Source organism: Patella vulgata, chromosome 5 (genome assembly GCF_932274485.2).
Source record: "Patella vulgata chromosome 5, xgPatVulg1.2, whole genome shotgun sequence".
NCBI lineage: Eukaryota > Metazoa > Mollusca > Gastropoda > Patellidae > Patella > Patella vulgata.
The window spans coordinates 49,900,438-49,921,194 of NC_065883.2; the positions used below are offsets into that span (position 1 = coordinate 49,900,438).

The 20,757-nt window shown below is 36.5% G+C and overlaps 1 protein-coding gene across 1 annotated transcript in view; it reads right to left on the reverse strand.

The window, feature by feature from the left end:
* Positions 1–14,338: 14,338 nt before the first annotated feature.
* Positions 14,339–20,757, reverse strand: part of LOC126821229 (thrombospondin type-1 domain-containing protein 7A-like) — a 241,053-nt gene continuing 234,634 nt past the window's right edge. The window contains exon 25 of the mRNA XM_056101468.1: positions 14,339–15,607. Within this exon, the coding sequence (XP_055957443.1) occupies positions 15,550–15,607 (58 nt within the window). The 3' untranslated portion in view covers positions 14,339–15,549. The remainder of the gene's footprint in view (positions 15,608–20,757) is intronic.

Sequence of the window (20,757 nt, forward strand, 5' to 3'; positions counted from 1 at the left end):
TGGACGGTTGATTAGGGGCATGCGACGACGAATTGCTGAATGTACGAGGATTGGTGAAGCAATTACTTATTAAGACAAAAATCAAAAACGCCCATTTTCACTTTTGACAGTGTATCTCTTTGCGAGTGAAATTGGCCCGTCAGATAAGCCGCCCATATGAACTGTTTATGTTCATGTGTAGATAAGTTCATGTGTAGGTAATTGGCCTGTTATTAACATACATTGGTTACCTCTAATAAAAACATCAGTGCATTTCCGCAGTTTTGTATTGTGTCTGAATATCCCCTACTTTTTTTGAAAAGTATATAATCCATGTATATGGCACAAATAATGCCATTTTGGAAAGTTTTATTATTTTTGTAAAAACTAAAAAAAATTTTCTAAACAATATTTATTCACAGAAACTGGTTTGGAGAACAGGCAGAAGCCTATAGACCCCCTCTCCATAAAAGTAAAACATAAATATATAATGAAAAGTAAAGGAAAGTAAAGGAAAGGAACGGTTAAATTATAAGATGGCTATATACACGATATGTACAAACCACAATCAGAATGTTTATATTTCATAAATTTACATACGGAATTTTCAAAATCTTTTGGAGATGTCGAGGAAGTTATGTACTGCCGAAAAAAATTCTTCAGAATTGTTTCTGTCTTCAGTTCCGAATAATAAGTTTAAAGAATTTTGTTAAAGTTTTGGAAGTTTTGATATTGTCGCAGATCGTGCATCTGAACGCAAGGTACAAATTAAAAGGAAATGTTCAGAGTCTTCAAAGGCGTGACCACAATCGCATGTAGGGCTGTCAGAAATATACCTGAGAAAACGATGTCCGTTTAAATCACTGCAGGCGAGTCGAAGGCGTGAATGGTGAATTTGATTTTTCCTGCTGCCAGAGTAGTATGATGAAGGTATAATTTGATCAAGGTAGCCTAGTTTAGAGTTAAAAGAAGATAAAGTAGGTAAGTTTCTAGTAGAAAAATCGAGTAGATTCCATTCTCGAATTGTAGATGGTATAAAAGAAGAAGAAAATAAAGAAGTTCTGAAGAAGTATTTTGGGATGTTACTTTGGTTTCGTAGGCGATACGAATTTATATTAGGTGGTATCAGTTGAAATAAGTATTCGGGAGTGATATGGTTTATGACATACATGACAGATGTACTGGAATAAATTTCCAAACCATCTGAAACCAAGTTTCTTTCGACTATTTTCACAGAATGAAAGGCGTTTTCCACATCAATTGATGCCAAATTTGAATCGGGTTTAATCATGCCACAGACAGCTTGAGACTTTCCATTTTAAAATGTTGGTATTTCACAGTCTTATTTATTGCTTTTAAGTGTAGAATACGTCTGTATTTACCATTTTTCTTTTGTCGAATAAAAATGGTTGAGATGAATTCATCTTTTTCCGAATCCACGCGTTCAAAGGCATGTCTATTTAGTAAAGAATCAATTTCATCATTAATAATACTAGTTTCAGTTTGATTAAACACTATTGGTTTAGGTTGTGTACGTTGCACAGGTAATTATTCAAACTCGATTTAAAGCCCCTCGGGGGTTTGAAGAATAAATTTATCATTCGTAATTTTAAGCCATTCTGGAATAAAGTATCTCAGTACACCTGCATATTTTGGAGAATTTACCTGCTCACTTTGGTTCATAGTAGTGCCATCTACTTTTGCCCCCCCCCTCCTCTTTTTTCTGGAGGTTGTGGTTGATGTAGCGGCCTTTGTATAAAAAGATTTAATCTCTGTTTTGCCTATAACCAGTGTTTCTACTGTTAAGTTTGTACCTGTCTGTATGGATTATATCTAAAGTTCTGTCCATAACTTGACTTCTTTCGTCCCAGTTTGTTTGCTTGTCACTGACATTTCTTTCATCGCTTTTGCTATATCTTCACCAAAGAAATCGTCGTGTGAAACTGCTGCACTAGGGGCGCGCAAAAGGTCTGAACTATTCCTTCAGATGCGGCTGTATCATAGACTGTCTTCTCAGAATAATTTCTCGACAAGCATGGGGACTAAGTGCTATTGAATCGCCTAGTTTTTCATGTAAGAATTTTTGAAATCTCTTTAGGAATGTCGTTCTTCGATTTCAGAAGGAGATCTAAACATTGTGTTACAGCAGTAGATGACTTCACTACGGCCGTTTGTATTTCTGTAGTTTGTTTCAAGTGACTGTAGGTCAAATGACTCTACAGTTCCACATAAGCTTTGATATTCCTTGGGTTTCCAGTGAATCACAATTCTCTGGTCGTTTATATTTCTTTAGTTTATCAGATATTACGTCTGCATCCCGTTTGTTTGCAAACGATACCGCTCCAGTGACAATATATAACGAGTTTTTTGTCGACTTTGTTGTACTTCGTTACTAAAAATAATAGCTCGTGGTTAATGATCCCTCGAATTATCGAGTAGATACTTTTGTAAAAAAAAGCTACTTTTGTAAAAAGCAATTATGCTTGTAAGTTTGCTTCTATTAAGAAAGTATCGACTTGTAATGTATTCAAGTTAAGTGAAATTAGCTGTTAAGCTAAAAACGTCCGAATAGCATGAGAGCATAGATGGCACCGACTCGCGCATGCGTTTTGCTATCTCACGGAATCACTTATCACGTGATTGATATAATCTCTATCGTGTTGATAAGTTTTTCCGTACACAAAACAGAAAGTTCTAGATTGCTGAAATTGAATAGGGTTCATTCTTTCCGACTCCAAGTCTTTAAATCGTCTCAGTCCAATGCTTTGCACCAAATTTGACAAAAATAATGTAAAAAAACCCTGTAGTCTTACATGTTATTGTGACGTTAACAATGTTATCAGAAGAGTCCGAGGTAAGTCCGGAACCGACTATATACGCCTAAACTGCGCGTGGGTGTATAGAAATGAACGATTTACTCCAGAAGGTCGCTATATGATCCTACATAAAAAAAATTTGATAAATAAAGTGTTTATGTCAAGACATCGTTGGAAATAAGAAAGGGATAAGACGAAAATAATTATTGACAGGTTCAAAGGATAATCTGAGAAAACAAATTTGGAAGCTGTATGATTATTGACGAAGTTATCGCCTTGGTTTAAATTCTAACATCGGTAATAATATCTGTATTTCAATAACAGGAAAAAATTCTTGGAGCTTACAATTATCTTTTCCAGGAATCAATTGGTGATCCATTTAGTCTGGACTTAGAGGAAATGAGGCAGCTTAATGAAGGTATGTCATCTAATATATCATTAATATACAAGACCCTTTTTATACGCCCACATTCGTATATTGCCGTCAATTAACCCTTTCCAGTCCATTCTTCGTTGACATTTCTTGTTAGCTCAATAGAGGATATACATTAATAAACCAACTATCTTTTAATGGGTTGTATATTTCACTGAACACAACTATCTTTCTGGAACATAAATGAAATGAAATTGGGTTTAACGTCCTACTATTTTCTGAAATATATATTGTATGTTGAAAAAAAGGACCCAATTAGTAATCTATCTTTCTGAAATATATATTGCTTGTCTATCATATTGAAAGATCATTTGCCAGGTGGTAAAATGTGGAACAAATGAACTATTCACTTTTTTATACGCCCACATTTTCATGTGGACGTATATTGTCGTCGCCCCTGTCCGTCCGGACGTCCGTCCACAATTGTTTGTGGACACTCTACAGGTCACAATTCTTATCCGATTTTGACGAAACTTGAGATATAGGTTTATCTCCAAAAGATCTCGGCTGCTTTCGATATTGGCATGTATCGGATCGAAACTTAATGGATTATGACCACCGTTTGTACGAAAAATCACGTATTTAGATTGTGGACCCTATAGAGGTCACAAACTTGAAATGTATGTTTATAACCCAAAGATCTCGGTTCGTTATGATATTCGCGCATATCGGACCGTAACTTCTTGAATTATGGCCCCTGATTGTACGAAAAATCGCGTTTTTAGTTTGTGGACCCTATAGAGGTCATAATTTTTATCCGATATAAAAAACCGTATTATTATATCACCGTTACACCCTAAGGATTTCGTGAAAATCGGCCCAAAATTGACAGACAAAATGGCCGCCGTTCGTTCTCAAATAGCGTAAAAAATATGGTATATCAAAGTTGTGGACCCTATAGAGGTCACAATTTTTATCCGATTTTGTTGAAACTTGAAATGTAAGTTTATAACCCAAAGATCTCGGTTCCTTTCGATATTCGCGCATATCGGACCGTAACTTCCTGAATTATGGCCCCTGACTGTACGAAAAATCGCGTTTTTAGCTTGTGGACCCTATAGAGGTCATAATTTTTATCCGATTTTAAAAACCGTTTTATTATGTCGCCGTTACACCCTAAGGACGGCAGAGTTCAAATTTCGTGAAAATCGGCCCAAAATTGACAGACAAAATGGCCGCTGTTCGTTCTCAAATAGCTTAAAAATACGGTATATCAAGGTTGTGGACCCTACAGAGGTCACAATTTTTATCCGATTTTGTTGAAACTTGAAATGTAAGTTTATAACCCAAAGATCTCGGTTCCTTTCGATATTTGCGCATATCGGACCGTAACTTCCTGAATTATGGCCCCTGATTGTACGAAAAATCGCGTTTTTAGCTTGTGGACCCTATAGAGGTCATAATTTTTATCCGATTTAAAAAAAAAAACGTATTATTATATCACCGTTACACCATAAGGACGACTGAGTTCGAATTTCGTGAAAATCGGCCCAAAACTGACAGACAAAATGGCGTAAAAATATGGTATATCAAGGTTGTGCCTCCTATGGAGGTCACAATTTTTATCCAATTTTGATGAAACTTGAAATGTAGGTTTATAACACAAAGATCTCGGTTCCTTTCGATATTTGCGCATATCGAATTGTAATTTCCTGAATTATGGCCCTTGATTGTAGGAAAAATCACTTTCTTTTTAGCTTGTTCTCTATCCATCTCTCGAAAATGTGGGTGTATCCTGCCTGGCAGCCGCTGGTTTTGAGAAACAGGGCCCTGACCGCAATTCTTATTGGATTATCTTGAAAACTATTCATATATATTCCTTATACGCAATGGATGACTGTTATTATTTTTGGTGCATGCCCAACCCCCAGGGGCACGCCAACACCAGATTTTTGTGTTATCGTCCACAGACTGCAATTCTGAACTTTTGGTGTATGCCCGACCCCTGTCACGTTCCAGGATGATCCATTCAGAATTGCGGCCCCTAGGCGATAAACATAAGAATGTGGGTGTTGCTGTGCCCCAGAGGGTCGGTCATGAACCAAAAATAATAGCAGTCATCCTAAAGGTATAAGGAATAAGCATGAAAAGTTTTCAAGATGATCAAAACACACAGACACACAAAGAAAAAAATAGGCGTGGCTCTGCCCCTGGGGTGTTGGTCGTGAACAAAAAACAATAGCGAATATTCTTAGGGTATAAGGAATAAGTATGCACAACTTCAAAACAAATTATTAAGAATTGTGGCGTGTAGGCGACAAACTGACACTTGCAAAAATTGAGCGTGGCTCTCTGTCCCTGGGGGTCGGGCACGCACCAATATCAATAGGGAACATCAGAAGGGTATAAGGAAAAATTAGTATTTATAGTTTCAAGACAATGCGTTAAGAAATGCGGTCTGTAGTTTTGAGGCGTCTCGTGATAGTGAAACTAAGCAGACAAAACAATTTTTCACTTGTTTTTAAAGGAAAACTAAATCGAAACGATACTCCCTGGATCCGAAAAAGAGTCTTTATTCTTATTCTATGTTAACAGTTGATCTAAAATTACAAATATGAGGGGTCTAAGTCTTTCAGAAATAATTTTAATCTGATCGTCAAAACCCATTATTCCAATTTGTGAAGCGTATTAACCATTTTGTTCTCACTTTGGAGGCAAAATAAAATTAGAATAATACAATGCACATCCAAAATGTTTACATATTTGTAATCTATGCAAAAAGTCACTCTAAATAGACACGTTGGAGGAGTATAGGTCATTTACTTTAGAAGTTATTTTAAAATCAATATGAAAAGTCAACAATTTTGAAACTTCATCACGGCACATATTTAAAGTGGCAATTCAAAATACAAGCCATCAAATACACAAAATGGACTTTAATGTATGTTATAGTAGGGCAATTGAAGTTTTATTATCAAACTTTTTCAGAATTAACTATGCCAATTTTGGAGGTTGGGTATGCAATAGTGACTTTGCCAGAGGCTGTGGAAATCCTGAAAATAAAAGCGAATAGTTCATTTGTACAACATTTTGCCGCTTAGTAGCGCGAACAGTATGCATTGGACAATGAGTGTGATGCTAAATTCATAATCTACACCAAATGTTGTCTTAAATTACAAAGTTAGAGAGTTTTACTCCTATAAAAAATGTAAGTTTAAAGGGTCAGGTACAAAACTCGGAAAACTCGGAAAATATTTTCCGATTTTTCCCCTCTCCGAGTTTTATGAATTGACTCGATTGAAAACACAAAACTCGGAAAACTCGGAAAAAATTGTCCGACTTTTTGTTTCAAACTGAAAAGTCGGAAAATATTTTCCGAGTTTTCTATTCAAACAAAAAAGTCGGACAATATTTTCCGACTTTTCCCCTCTCCGAGTTTTATGAATTGACTCGATTGAAAACACAAAACTCGGAAAATATTTTCCGAGTTTTCTATTCAAACAAAAAAGTCGGACAATTCTTTCCGACCTTTCCGAGTTTTGTGTTTTCAATCGAGTCAAATCATAAAACTCGGAAAGAGAAAAAGTTGGAAAATTATCAAAAATATTATTTTTTTAAATTGGCGATAGTAGTTGTAATAATACATCTATTTAATAAGTTGGACATAATCTTTAACTTTTCAGTTATTTTTTAACCAAAATAATGCAATATGGCCGTTATAATCGAATATCCAAGTTTTCCGAGTTTTGTATTTTGGCCTATACGAAAACACAAAACTCGGAAAACCCGGAAAGTGGTCAAAAGGTATCAAAATAAAATATTTTTCATTGGATATGGTGTGCAAGGGTTGTAATATGTGCAAAGGAAATCAACTCGCCTTTACGGGGATAACTTGGGTGAGATCGTAAACTCGGACATCCAAAAGATGAAATGATTAAAACGAGGTGTGTATTTAATTTCAATTTGACACATGGCCCCCGAGGCCGAACCTGCCCCGTTCTCCCATACTATATACGTCGTGTCGAGAATAGGCCTACCTAACTTTTAGAAATAAAATTGGCGAAAGGAGTAACAGTAACACATCTATTTTATAAGTTGGACATGATCTATAACCCTTACAGTTAGATTTTAACCAAAATACTGCAATATGGCAGTTATAATTAAATATCCGAGTTTTCCGAGTTTTGTATTTTGGCCTATACGAAAATACAAAACTTGAAAAACTCGGAAAGTGGCAAAAAGATATCAAAATAAACTATTTTTCATTGGATAATTATGATTATTATACAGCGGATTTCTCCTTAACGGGAATAACTTGATATTTAGTGTAGCCCACTCAAGTTTTTGTTGCATCGAGACAGACATCGCAGGCAGTAGGCCTACTACGTGTCGAGCATATCTAATTGGATAATTAAGTGATAGTAACACATCTATTTAATAATTTGGACATGATCTATAACCTTTTCAGTTAGATTTTAACCAAAATAATGCAATATGGCAGTTATGATTAAATATCCGAGTTTTCCGAGTTTTGTATTTTGACCTATACAAAAATACAAAACTCAGAAAACTCGGAAAGTGGCAAAAAGATATCAAAATAAACTATTTTTCATTGGATAATTATGATTATTATACAGCGGATTTCTCCTTAACGGGAATAACTTGATATAATGCAATATGGCAGTTATAATTAAATATCCAATTAGATATGCTCGACACGTAGTAGGCCTACTGCCTGTGATGTCTGTCTCTATGCAACAAAAACTTGAGTGGGCTACACTAAATATCAAGTTATTCCCGTTAAGGAGAAATCCAACTTATTAAATAGATGTATTACTACAACTACTTTCGCCAATTTAAAAAAAATAATATTTTTGATAATTTTCCAACTTTTTCTCTTTCCGAGTTTTATGATTTGACTCGATTGAAAACACAAAACTCGGAAAGGTCGGAAAAAATTGTCCGACTTTTTTGTTTGAATAGAAAACTCGGAAAATATTTTCCGACTTTTCAGTTTGAAACAAAAAGTCGGACAATTTTTTCCGAGTTTTCCGAGTTTTGTGTTTTCAATCGAGTCAATTCATAAAACTCGGAGAGAGGAAAAGTCGGAAAATATTTTCCGAGCTTTGTACCTGACCTGTTTACTTAAAGATAGGTTCCCAGAAAAGTATTTATCGGGTGGTTATTTCCAATAAAAGTATGGTAATTTTGGTATATATGGAAAGTAGAGATATCCAATCTTACTAGAAAAATACTGGATTCCCCGAAAAACACTCATGGAGCGTATACAGGACAAAAATGTAAGGGTTCTCCTAATCAACAGCCCGACGATTAGGAATTTCTGCACGCGTGATGTCAAAGGTCACACGCGAACATTGAGTTGATAAACTTTATGAAGAGTTAGACGTACAACACTTTCTGAGATAAAAATGACGGGAAAAGACGCGGGTAGTGGGTAATCCGAGAATTTAATTAGGATTCGATATTGCGACTAAAGACAACATCGTCTTATGTATGCAATGAATTCTCCTCTGACTTCCAAAAGAGGTAAGTCACGTGACATAAACATGACCTGGGTTGATCAAATTTTTATAGCAGGATATTCCTTCGCAATTACAATGTTTGAGAAGAATTTGAAGCAGTTATGACAAATTAATTAGTTTGAATATGTTTTTAGTCCATATATACCGTTAAATCACAAAAATATATACCAAAACTACCTCAGCTTTGTTCCTATTGAGAGAGAGAGGGAGAGAGGGGGGGGACTAACGTATGGTATACCTTCAATAATTCGCTTGTGCGTAGGGGACTTTAGCAATGGAAGAAAACTGGAGGGCAAGGAGAAAACTCACGAGGATGGGCAGGCGACCCTACGTCCTTTAGATCGAAACATCGCCACTTGATTCAATAACAGACCTTATGATCACTCGACCACCCAACTCCCTGTCTCCCTGGAAATACCCAAATGATTAAATCCGAAAGATTTCTAATTAGCAAAAGGCACAACTACTATAATAAGTTGATGTGTTTACAAATAACAAATTTTCATAACGATATTTTGTGATATGCTCCAGAAACGAAATTGGGATGGACAAAGCTCGTATCAGTATCCCTCCCTTACTTCCTTCGGCGCGGTATAATAACATACATGCAATAAAAATTAAATAAAAAACTAGTTTCTAATTTCAGAGTTAATCATTATTCGATAGGCCTACTTTCGTTCGATTTAACCTATAGTCAAGAGAGAGGAGGGAGGGGGAACTAACGTATGGTATACCTTCAAAAATTTGCTTGTACGTAGGGTACTTTAGCAATGGAAGAAAACTGGAGGGCAAGGAGAAAACTCACGAGGATGGGCAGGCGACCCTACGTCCTTTAGATCGAAACATCGCCACTTGATTCAATAACAGACCTTATGATCACTCGACCACCCAACTCCCTGTCTCCCTGGAAATACCCAAATGATTAAATCCGAAAGATTTCTAATTAGCAAAAGGCACAACTACTATAATAAGTTGATGTGTTTACAAATAACAAATTTTCATAACGATATTTTGTGATATGCTCCAGAAACGAAATTGGGATGGACAAAGCTCGTATCAGTATCCCTCCCTTACTTCCTTCGGCGCGGTATAATAACATACATGCAATAAAAATTAAATAAAAAATTAGTTTCTAATTTCAGAGTTAATCATTATTCGATAGGCCTACTTTCGTTCGATTTAACCTATAGTCAAGAGAGAGGAGGGAGGGGGAACTAACGTATGGTATACCTTCAAAAATTTGCTTGTACGTAGGGTACTTTAGCAATGGAAGAAAACTGGAGGGCAAGGAGAAAACTCACGAGGATGGGCAGGCGACCCTACGTCCTTTAGATCGAAACATCGCCACTTGATTCAATAACAGACCTTATGATCACTCGACCACCTAACTCCCTGTCTCCCTGGAAACACACAAATGATTAAATCCGAAATATTTCTAATTAGCAAACGGCACAACTACTATAATAAGTTGATGTGTTTACAAATAACAAATTTTCATAACGATATCTTGTGATATGCTCCAGAAACGAAATTGGGATGGACAAAGCTCGTTTCAGTATCCCTCCCTTACTTCCTTCGGCGCGGTATAATAACATACATGCAATAAAAATTAAATAAAAAATTAGTTTCTAATTTCAGAGTTAATCATTATTCGATAGGCCTACTTTCGATTTAACCTATAGTCAAACAATATATTGGATTATTGCGGTATTTTTAATGTTAAAAAAAAAAAAAAAAAAATATTGTCAATAAATTTACATATTGCGATTAATTGATTTCTTGTCTACCCCTACACTTGAGTGAACAGTGAACATGAAAATAGATTTGTGCAGATCTAAACATATGAATCAGGCACACGCTGTACCACAGAGTAAAAATACTGTGGCTCTATCTGCAACGTAAGAATGGGTAACAAAATGGCGTCCATGACGTCAGTTGACTGCGATTGATTAGTCTCGGTCACCCAGAACCTCCTAATCTTCAACGTAACCGGGAGTTTGGTTTAATATGGACACAGATCACCAAATATTCCTACGCCTACGCCGTCACCCACGAAACAAGGGCCAAAGCTATTTTTAGTCTTCCTCTCCCTTTTCCTTTTTCCCCCTTTTGCATGGCGATTTTTGTTGACTTTTTGGTGTAGAATCGAGGAAAAGGGTTTGAAAATACATTTTCTGCCAGGTTTTGGTGAATATTCATAATTTTGATGCGGAAGGATACAAGAGTTGAGAGGTTGGTTAGGTTGAAATGTAGGGCCTGAAATTGCATGTTTACTTGTCTCTACTTCCAGCTTGTGTATCTTAAGTTTTTCATGAAGAACCTCATACGTGCTTTTGGGCAAGTGGTTGCCACATGTTGCTCCATCTGTGGTAGAAAGCGTTCTACCCAACGAAAATTTGGGAAAAAGTTAGAGCCGGTCTAAGATACGAGAATTAACATTGGAGTCAATGGGGAAATCTTTAGTGATCTGTGTCCATATGTGGTTGATTATCCAAGTGAGAGTTGCGCCCCTTTACGCAATAAATCCCATAATTCTTCCATTAATAATATAAACAAACATGAATCGTGACGACGAATTAGGATTAATTTTAAAAAAACCCCATACATATGGCTCATGAAGAGAGAAATTTTACAATTAAAGAAAATTAGAGTGTTGGATATTGAACTGGCATGCAATCAAATGGATTTTTTGATAATGTAAAAGACCGGATAATCTAGTCAATGACTTATTATTCTCAAATCATTTTTGACAACGCATCCAGACTAATATTCGTAGAATATTTTTCTGGATGATAGAGATTAGCGATTGAGAGAGAGAGAGAAATTGGGTTTAACGTCCACTCGATACAAATTAGGTCATTTCGGGACTAACATGGTTTAAATTTATTTACATAATTCGCTTGTGTGTAGGGGTCTTTAGCAGTGGGAGGAAACCGGAGGACCCGGAGAAAACCCACGAGGTTGGACAGGCGACCCTACTCCTTGCCACGTACAACCGGGGATTCGAAACCACGCCAGTCAACTCAATGACAGACTTTATGATACAGCGCGCGCACGCTAACCATTCAGCCATCCAACCCCCCCCCCCCCCCCGACTAGCGAAAACAGGTCGAAAGTTGCACGTGCATTACATTTTAGTAACCATGTGTTCACAAACTGGCATTCATTTAGTGCAATGTTGTCAAACAATTCGGACCACGAACTGATCCAGGGAAGCCAGTTTGTAGAAAGTATGGATGAAAAAGAAAACGTAGATCCTGACAAAGAATTATTTATAGCTAGTCAAAGTGCAGAATTTATGTACAAAAAAGTGAATAAAATGTTAAAAGAAAGAATTTGGGTTGATTTTCATTGCAGAGTCCCTAAACCTGTTGTGGCGTCATCAGAGGGTAATATCTGATTTCACCCTCTGATGTCGTCACAACAGGTGGATACGTTTCATAACATGCATGGGAGATCAAAGGAAATTAGTGACCCTCGTCTTGTCATAAAACTGAAAGTTTAAAAAGAATCCGATAAAAACTACTGCGCTTCTACTGCACTAACAAGATTACAAGAAAGTGCGGACGGACCTAAGGACTGAAAGGGTGATTACAATATACGATCACATTCACATGTGGGCGTATAAAAATGTGAAAGTGGCACTATATCATCCCATCATTTCTTAGAAAGTGTTATCATCCAGTTTGCTCTTCACCACAGATATTTATATTATTAAAGTGGTGTCATATCGGCTTGTCAATATTCTACAAACAATATTTGTCCCCCGCCTTTCGAAGAAAGCAGGGGACTATTAAAATGGGTTCGTCCGTTTGTCTGTCCATCCGTCTGTCTGGCCATCACACTTTTTGGGACACAATAACTCTCTTTCTAATTGAGCTAGAATGTTCAAACTTGGTGTAGGTGTTTATTAGGTCAATACCTTGATGGAGTTCGTAGATGAGTATTTTCTGCTTACGGTAAGCAGAGATACGCAATTTGATTGGTTGATGCTTTGGGGCACAATAAATTTAGTTCTAATTAAGTGAGAGTGGTGAAACTTGGTGTACAGTTTCATTACACCAATATACCTTGACTAAGTTCGATAATGAACATTTTCTGCTCAGGGTAAGCAGAGCGATAAGCAATTTGATTGGTCGAGACTTTGGAACACAATAACTCTCATTCTAATTGAGTTAGAATGTTCACACTTGGCGTAGGTGTCTATTAGGCGAAGGCCTCGATGGAGTTCGATGATAAACATTGTCTGCTTACGGTAAGCAGAGATAAGCAATCTGATTTGTTGATGCTTTGGGGCACGATAACTTTGGTTATAATGAAGTGATTGGAACATAACAACTCTGCTTTTAATTAAGATAGAATGTTTAAACTTGATGTAGATGTTCATTAGGTGAATGTCTTGACTGAGTTTAATTATTAACATTTCGAGCTGAAGCTAACAGAGCTAATCAATTTCATTGGTCAATGCTTTGGGACAAGATAATCTTGATTCTATCTGATAGAGAGTGATAAAACTTAGTGTATAGTTTGATTGCTTGATACTTTTGAAAAAAAAATAAATGTGCGATTAATTAATATGTGTCATCTTTTTCCAGATTTTAGACCACTAATGATGTATACTAAGTATATACATACTTACAACAAAAACATTAATAAAAAAGAATTGGAAAATGAATTAATGAGTTACAGTAGACGAAACAGGGAGTATGTAGCTATTAATTTACAAAATGTGGCTGATTCCTATTATACTACGAATGCCGTACCAACATATACCCAGCAGGATCTATATATATTGGAATGGTACCTCACGGGTCAACTCAAGAAAAAGTTATCTCCGGCTACCAAAACACCACTTTTAATTTTAATGTTCTTATTAACTGTTTTCGGTTTAATGTTCATTTCTATAAAAGGAGCCGAACTTACAATTAATCAATGTCAAGAATGGATTTGTTTGTATTTTATGTGTTCTGCTTTGTTTGCCTTCATAATTTCCCCAGTAAAAGCTCTTATAATCACGTATCTCACAAGGAACAGAGATTTTACATAGGTTTTAAATAAAGTTTCTCAAATCTGCAAATGTATAAAATATACCTTGTTAACTATAATATATACATGTAGTTTGGTTTATTTTGAAGTAGTGAGCGTATGCTAAATATTCTCGCTATCATTTCACGGTTTTGCTATCTTCTGTTTTTACTTCTAAAGCGAAAATGTCTATGGGTAAACCATTCTCAAGTACGTTGCTATATTTCAGACAGGCCTACTTTTCCTGACTGAACACAGGGCTGTTGGATGCCCATTAGGCTGGGAGGGGGCACATCGAAGACGGAATTAGTCATATAAGTGCTACTTAACGATATAGCTACGTTTCCCGTCCCCGCCACCATCGAATTTGGTGTACGGATAGTACCCCTCTACTAGAAGTCAATTAACACGATTATGCATATTTACTGGTTTAACGTTGCATAATTTAGAGAAACATAGAGAGGTTTTATATTTTCTATCCCAGATGCATTTTCCAAATAATGTGTCAAATTCTATATTTTAGGTCAGCTACCTACATGTATCAAAAACTCCCACAACCATCTGTAGTCTGCGATATCACCCCCTGTAGTCCCACAACCATCTGACAGTTTGAAAACAGTTTTATTGCTATTAATTACATTATATACACAAAAACATGAACAGGAAAATGTAACCATATCATTCTTACAAATCTGAAATTTATAATAACCAAATGAATAGAATATGTTTTGAATAACTCTCTCAAGTTAAAGTATAAGTCTGATCATGATGATAGCTATAACGACAATCACATAAATACTAGTCTCGGTCACCCAGAACCGCATAGGTTTCGTAGAATATTTTTCTGGATGATAGAGGCTATATAAATACATTTTATAATAAAAATCAGTGGTGCAAAAATATGTTTGTTTGGCACAGTCAACCTCAACCATCTCATCATTAAAGATGCAGTATGTCTATTTCAGGTCTTTCTTTTGGCTTCAAATGTTGTAGGCCTATAATTTGACATTTATTCGCACGACAAGCCCATAATCAAACCCCTAGACCATCGGGTGGCCGTGATTTTTAATGCATTAAAACACGATCACCATTTAATAATTTAATTGAATAATGAATGATCAAGACTTTGTTTATTATCGTAACAGTGGTAGCAACAATTAAAATCGAGACTACGCTATTCTTATCAAAACTTTATACATTTACAGTATAACTGCGCTCAGAATAAAGTATCGGACTAAATATGGATTCAAACCCGAAAAATTATAGTGCCCTGGTCTGCGTTTACGGCTGTCACGGCTGTGTTAATTAATCGAATTTATAATATTTTTTATTATAACAAACTGTGTAGAATAACAAGAGTACGACCCCACTATAGGCACGAGTCTCCATGTATTCGTATCAAAATCCGTTTCCAATAGTTTCCATAGGCTTTTTTTGAAGATTGTCGCTCCAAGAACAAGAACAAACAGATTACCAAGTATATACCCGTTCTTAAACAAGACTGGCGAATATTGATTATTTTGCATTTTCTTGTATTTAATATTCCCACATATGACTTTATAGGATATGGATTACTTGGCAACAGAAATTCAATGGGACAATTGTAAAAACTAAAAACATATAACAAAATATTAATTAATAACGATTGAAAATATAACGAAATTTAGGGTATATCAATATACTATCGAGTCCGATATAGGGATTTATATGTACATGTATACATTTCGAGAGAATATCAATCGCGAATAATAAAAGAACGGTTTCAACAATAGTAACGTTACCCTATTTACAAATGGGGAAAACATAGATACATCTATACAGCCCGAATAATTTCATAGAACATCATATCATCATAATTCATCAAATACAAACTGAAATGAAATTGGATACGAACAAGTCTTTCAAATGTAACAAAAATAAGAACAGTAGATTATAACACATGTAACACATGTAAAAAGGTGATGTGACCCTGTACTATTAAAGATACTTTCCCAGAAAAGTATTTATCGGGTGGTTATTTCCAATAAAAGTATGTCAAATTTGGTATATATGGAAAGTATAGACACCCAATCTTACTAGAAAAATACTGGATTACCCGAAAAACGCCCATGGGGCAAGCACTTGGCAAAATTGTTAGGGTATCACTAACTGGCAACCCGACTGTTATCTGCCAACTTCTTGTGTGTCAGCTACATGAGGGAGCGGTTGTTATTTCTTGATGAAATGGTTAGGCGGCTTTGGGAACATTGAGGGGTGTCAACGTACAAAAGACTCTGCAATTAAACGGCGGAAAAAGTAGTTGGCGGAAATAATTAATAATTTACTTGGGCCTCAATATGTGTGGTAAATGTTAAGTAAGTAATGATAAATACATTCTGAAAAATGGACACTCCCACTATGAAGCTAAGTCGACAGACATAGCGTCTAACAACAGCTTACCGGCGAATACAAAGTTTTGAGAGGGAATTGAAACAAATTTTTGATAGCTTGCTTACTTTGAATATGTTTTTAGTCCAAATATATCATCAAATCACAAGGTTTGTACGCGGGAATGTATCTTTAAGTGATATTCCTAGATGCTTTAAAAGAGCCTCGCATTAAAACAATACAAGTATGTTCGATGAGGGAGGGGGGCAGCGCGATCGAAGAAATGGGATGCTAGGAAACTCAAAATACCACCAATCTCCATGAAATAAGGACAAAGGTATATTTTTTACCTATTTGTTTCGGAGCTGGGTCTAGTTTATGCTAAAGTTTGGTTAGCCTGTTGGTCTGTACTTTGTGATCCCAAAACATGGATTTTCATTCCTGGGGTTTTGCCATGACGCATCACCGATTTGGCGCGAAATTCGACTTTAATCGAAATATGAGGTAAACATTTCATTCTTGGTGGATGCAGTCATAAGACATACTAGAACATAAGAAAGCGCTAGTACTATCTGTCAAGGATCACATGTCATTAATAGGTAACATGTTAATGAAGTATTGCTGGTGATTTGGCCAGATTAAAATAATTATAACACCTTGAAACGAAGAGGAAATTTAATTAATATTATAAATTAAAACAAAAATTAAAAGTCTTGAAAAGACCCCTTGCTTGTCAAGTATGTACAAACGTCGGACAGTAACATCCACTTATTTCGCAAGCTTCTTCCCTGGGAATAGTCGTACAATCGCAAAGCGTGGAATACGCCCATACAACAACAATGTTTCGACAGTCAGCTTATCCGAAAGAGGGATAGATAACTCTGGAACTGAATGTTGCAGAATGCTGAATATCGATTAGAGTTTGACTGCTTATGGTCGTCAAAAATTGTAGCCAATTGTTGACGGATCGACGGACAGGGTGACGACATAATACACCCACTATATGTGGGCGTATAAAAATGAGTCGGGATGCAATCATTGACGTCATTATACGACCATGAAAGACAATCTATAAGTTAAAAATATTTATTAACAAGCCAACAGTGAGGCTGATGTCCCCCGCCGAAATCGCAAACTAAACAGATGATGGCACATTAATTAATCGCACATTTTTTTTAAAAAGTATCGAGCAATCAAGCTATACACAAAGTTTCATCACTCTCTATCAGATAGAATCAAGATTATCTTATCCCAAAGCATCGACCAATGAAAATGATTAGCTCGGCTTAGCTTCATTTCGAAATGTTAGTCAATGAACTCAGTCAAGACATTCACCTAATGAACATCAACATCCAAGTTTGAACATTCTACCTCAATTAAAAGCGAATTGCTCATCGCTCTGCTTACCCTAAGCAGAAAATGCTCATTATCGAACTTAGTCAAGGTATTGATATAATGAAAATATACACCAAGTTTCGTCACTCTCGCTTAACTAGAACTAAAGTTATCATGTCCCAAAGCATCAACCAATCAAATTGCATATCTCTGCCTACCCTAAGCAGAAAATGCTCATCTTCGAACTCCATAAAGGCATTGGCTTAATAAACACCCACACCAAGTTTGAACATTGTAGCTCAATTAGAAAGAGAGGTATTGTGTCCCAAAAAGTGTGACGAACAGACAAACCGACGGAAAGACAGACAGACAGACAGACGGACGAACCCATTTTAATAGTCCCCTGCTTTCTTCGAAAGGCGGGGGACAATGAAGTAAAAATGTCATCGCAAAACATAAAAGAGACATTTTCGTCGTCACCAAGAAATTAAATATAATCAATTCTGAATGTCAGAGTTAAAATAGCAGACTCGCCTAATTGTTGAAAACCATATTTATGGTAAGGTATTTGTCGCAAGCGTTGGTTAAATTACTTATAAACTGTAAGAATGGTAAAATGTCAGCATATTTTTCTCAAATGCTAAATACGACCTAATGAAACAGTCAAATCGAAAATTAATATCATCTTCGGCAACTTTAATTTTAAGCTTCAAAACCTATAAAATCATGTTGAAGCTAAATATGTTATAAGACAGTCGCTTGCTACCATTCCATTAATAACGCCATTCATTATTGTGTTCTAACAGTAACTGTTGGTATTTACCTTTAGGGCCCGGTCATTGTGTCGGGTTATCAGAATGCCCCCCCCCCCCCCCCGAGCCATTCTGCTTGACATCCATTGAATTACATGTGGCTAGTCAATACTTACCTTACCAGTTTTCTCTCAGAAATCACTATATATTAATATACTAGTTCTTTATCACCGATTTAAAAATATAAACAATCACATGAACATAGTGTCTTCTAAATAAAATCAGAAGTAGGACGAGTGGTGATTACAACAGAAACGAAACAAGACCATCAGTAGTTAAGTTCTATTAATGTAATATTGCATTTAAAACATTGGATTCGGAGAAAGTTGCCTTTGACACATACTGTACCTACCAAATCTTGTTGAAATCCATTGGAAAAGAAAAAAGAATTGTCTAAGATGCATTATGTATGAGCTAAAACTGCCTATTTATTGTGGCTTCAAATGTTATATAAATTATTATTTAGACATTTATTCACATGACAAGCCTATAATCAACTCTGTGGAACATCAGATGGCGATGATGTAAATGGATTAAAATACGATCGGCATTTAATGATTTAATTTAACAAGAGCATCGCTAACTCTGCAATATACGTCCAACATTGCTGCTTTGATTGATATGGTACTTTTTAAAATGAAGCGAATGACGTATGAAATGGCTGTAATATGACAAGAGGCAAAGAAGGCGTTTGTTTTGCCAAATTTACAGACAAAGTATTAACAAAAAAGTCGTTGTGACACAGAAGGTATAAATATGCCAAGTTCCAAGATGATCCATTTAGAATTCCAGCCTGTAGACAAAAAACACAAAAATTGGGCGTTGCTCTGCCCCTGGGGGTTGGACATGAACGTATATATATACTCTATATAGGTTCGACCTTATGCTGGATCATTCCAAATTGGGTCCAAATCTGTTAATAATTGCAACCTGTATATCATTTACAGAAAAAATATCAACAAAAAAGTGGGTGTGGCACCGCCGAAAGGGCAGGGGGTGGGGTGGAGGAGGTGGCCGTGCACCAACATCAATAGTTGACGTCCTTCGGGTATCAGGAATAAGTATACCAAGTTCCAAGATAATCCATTCAGAATTGTGGTCTTCGGGCGCTAAAGACAAAAAATGGGCGTGGCTCTTCCCTTGGGGGTAGGGGCATTCACCAAAATCAATAGTTGACGCCCTTAGGCTATAAGGATTACATATGCCAACTGCCAAGTTGATCCATTCAGAATTGCGGCCTGAATTGGGCGTGGCTCTGTCCCTGTGGGTCGGGACATGCAGTTGTCGTCCTTAGGCTATAAGGAATACTTATCCCAAGTTCAAAGACGACCCATTAAGAATCGTGGCATGTATGCAACACACTGAGACAACAAGAAAAAGTGGATGTGGCTCTGTCCCTGGGGGTTGGGTCATCCTTAGGGTATAAGGAATAGGTATGCCAAGTTTCAAAAGGATCTGTTAAGAATTGTGGCCTGTAGGCGAAACCCAAGACACACAAACATTGGGCGTGGCTCTGTCCTAGGGGGGCGGCTATGCACCAAAAATAATAATAGAGGTCAGCCTTAGGGTATAAGGAATAAGCATAAAGAAGTTATCAAGACGATGGATTAAGAATTGCGGGCTGTAAGTGACACACAGACACACAAAAAGAAAATGGGCGTGGCTCTGCCCCTGGGGTTGGGCATTCGCCACAAACAATAGGGATGTTCCTTAGGATAGAAGGAATAAGTATGCAAAGTTTCAAGGTGATACGTTAAGAAATGCGGTCTGTAGATGACAAACAAATAAATACACGAAATGGGCGTGGCTGTGTCACTGGGGGTCGGGCATGCACCCAAAAAAATAGGGATCATCCTTAGGGTATAAGGAATTCATATGAATTTTTTTCAAGACGATCACTTAAGAATTGTGGCCTGTAGGCGACACACAAAAAGAAAATGGGCGTGGCTCTGCCCCTGGGATTTGGGCATGCATCCTAAACGATAGGGATATTCCTTATGGTACTAAGAATAAGTATGCAAAGTTTCAAGATGATACGTTAAGAAATGCGGCCTGTAGACGACAATTAAACAAATACAAGAAATAGGCGTGGCTCTGCCCCTGGGGGTCGGACATGCACCAAAAACAATAGGGATCATCCTTAGGGTATAAGGAATAAGTATGTGAAGTTTCAAGACGATCACTTAAGAATTGTAGGCGACACACAGACACACACACACAGACAGAGGCGACGGCAATATACGTTCACATCATGAATGTGGATGTATAAAAATGGAGAAGCCAGGCTGAGTTTCGATTAACAAGTAAGGTTGCTACGATAATAAACATTATATGTCAAAACTTCAAATAGTGATAACGTCGCTAAGAATAAAGTAATTTTAAATAAATTTTCAATATATCAATTTTGATTTATCTATTTTGGAACTACGAGCGTATTATAGTAACTATTGCAAGAGCCAGCTCTTAATCTAAATGTTACGTAATGCATGTTTAATATCAAGCAACAT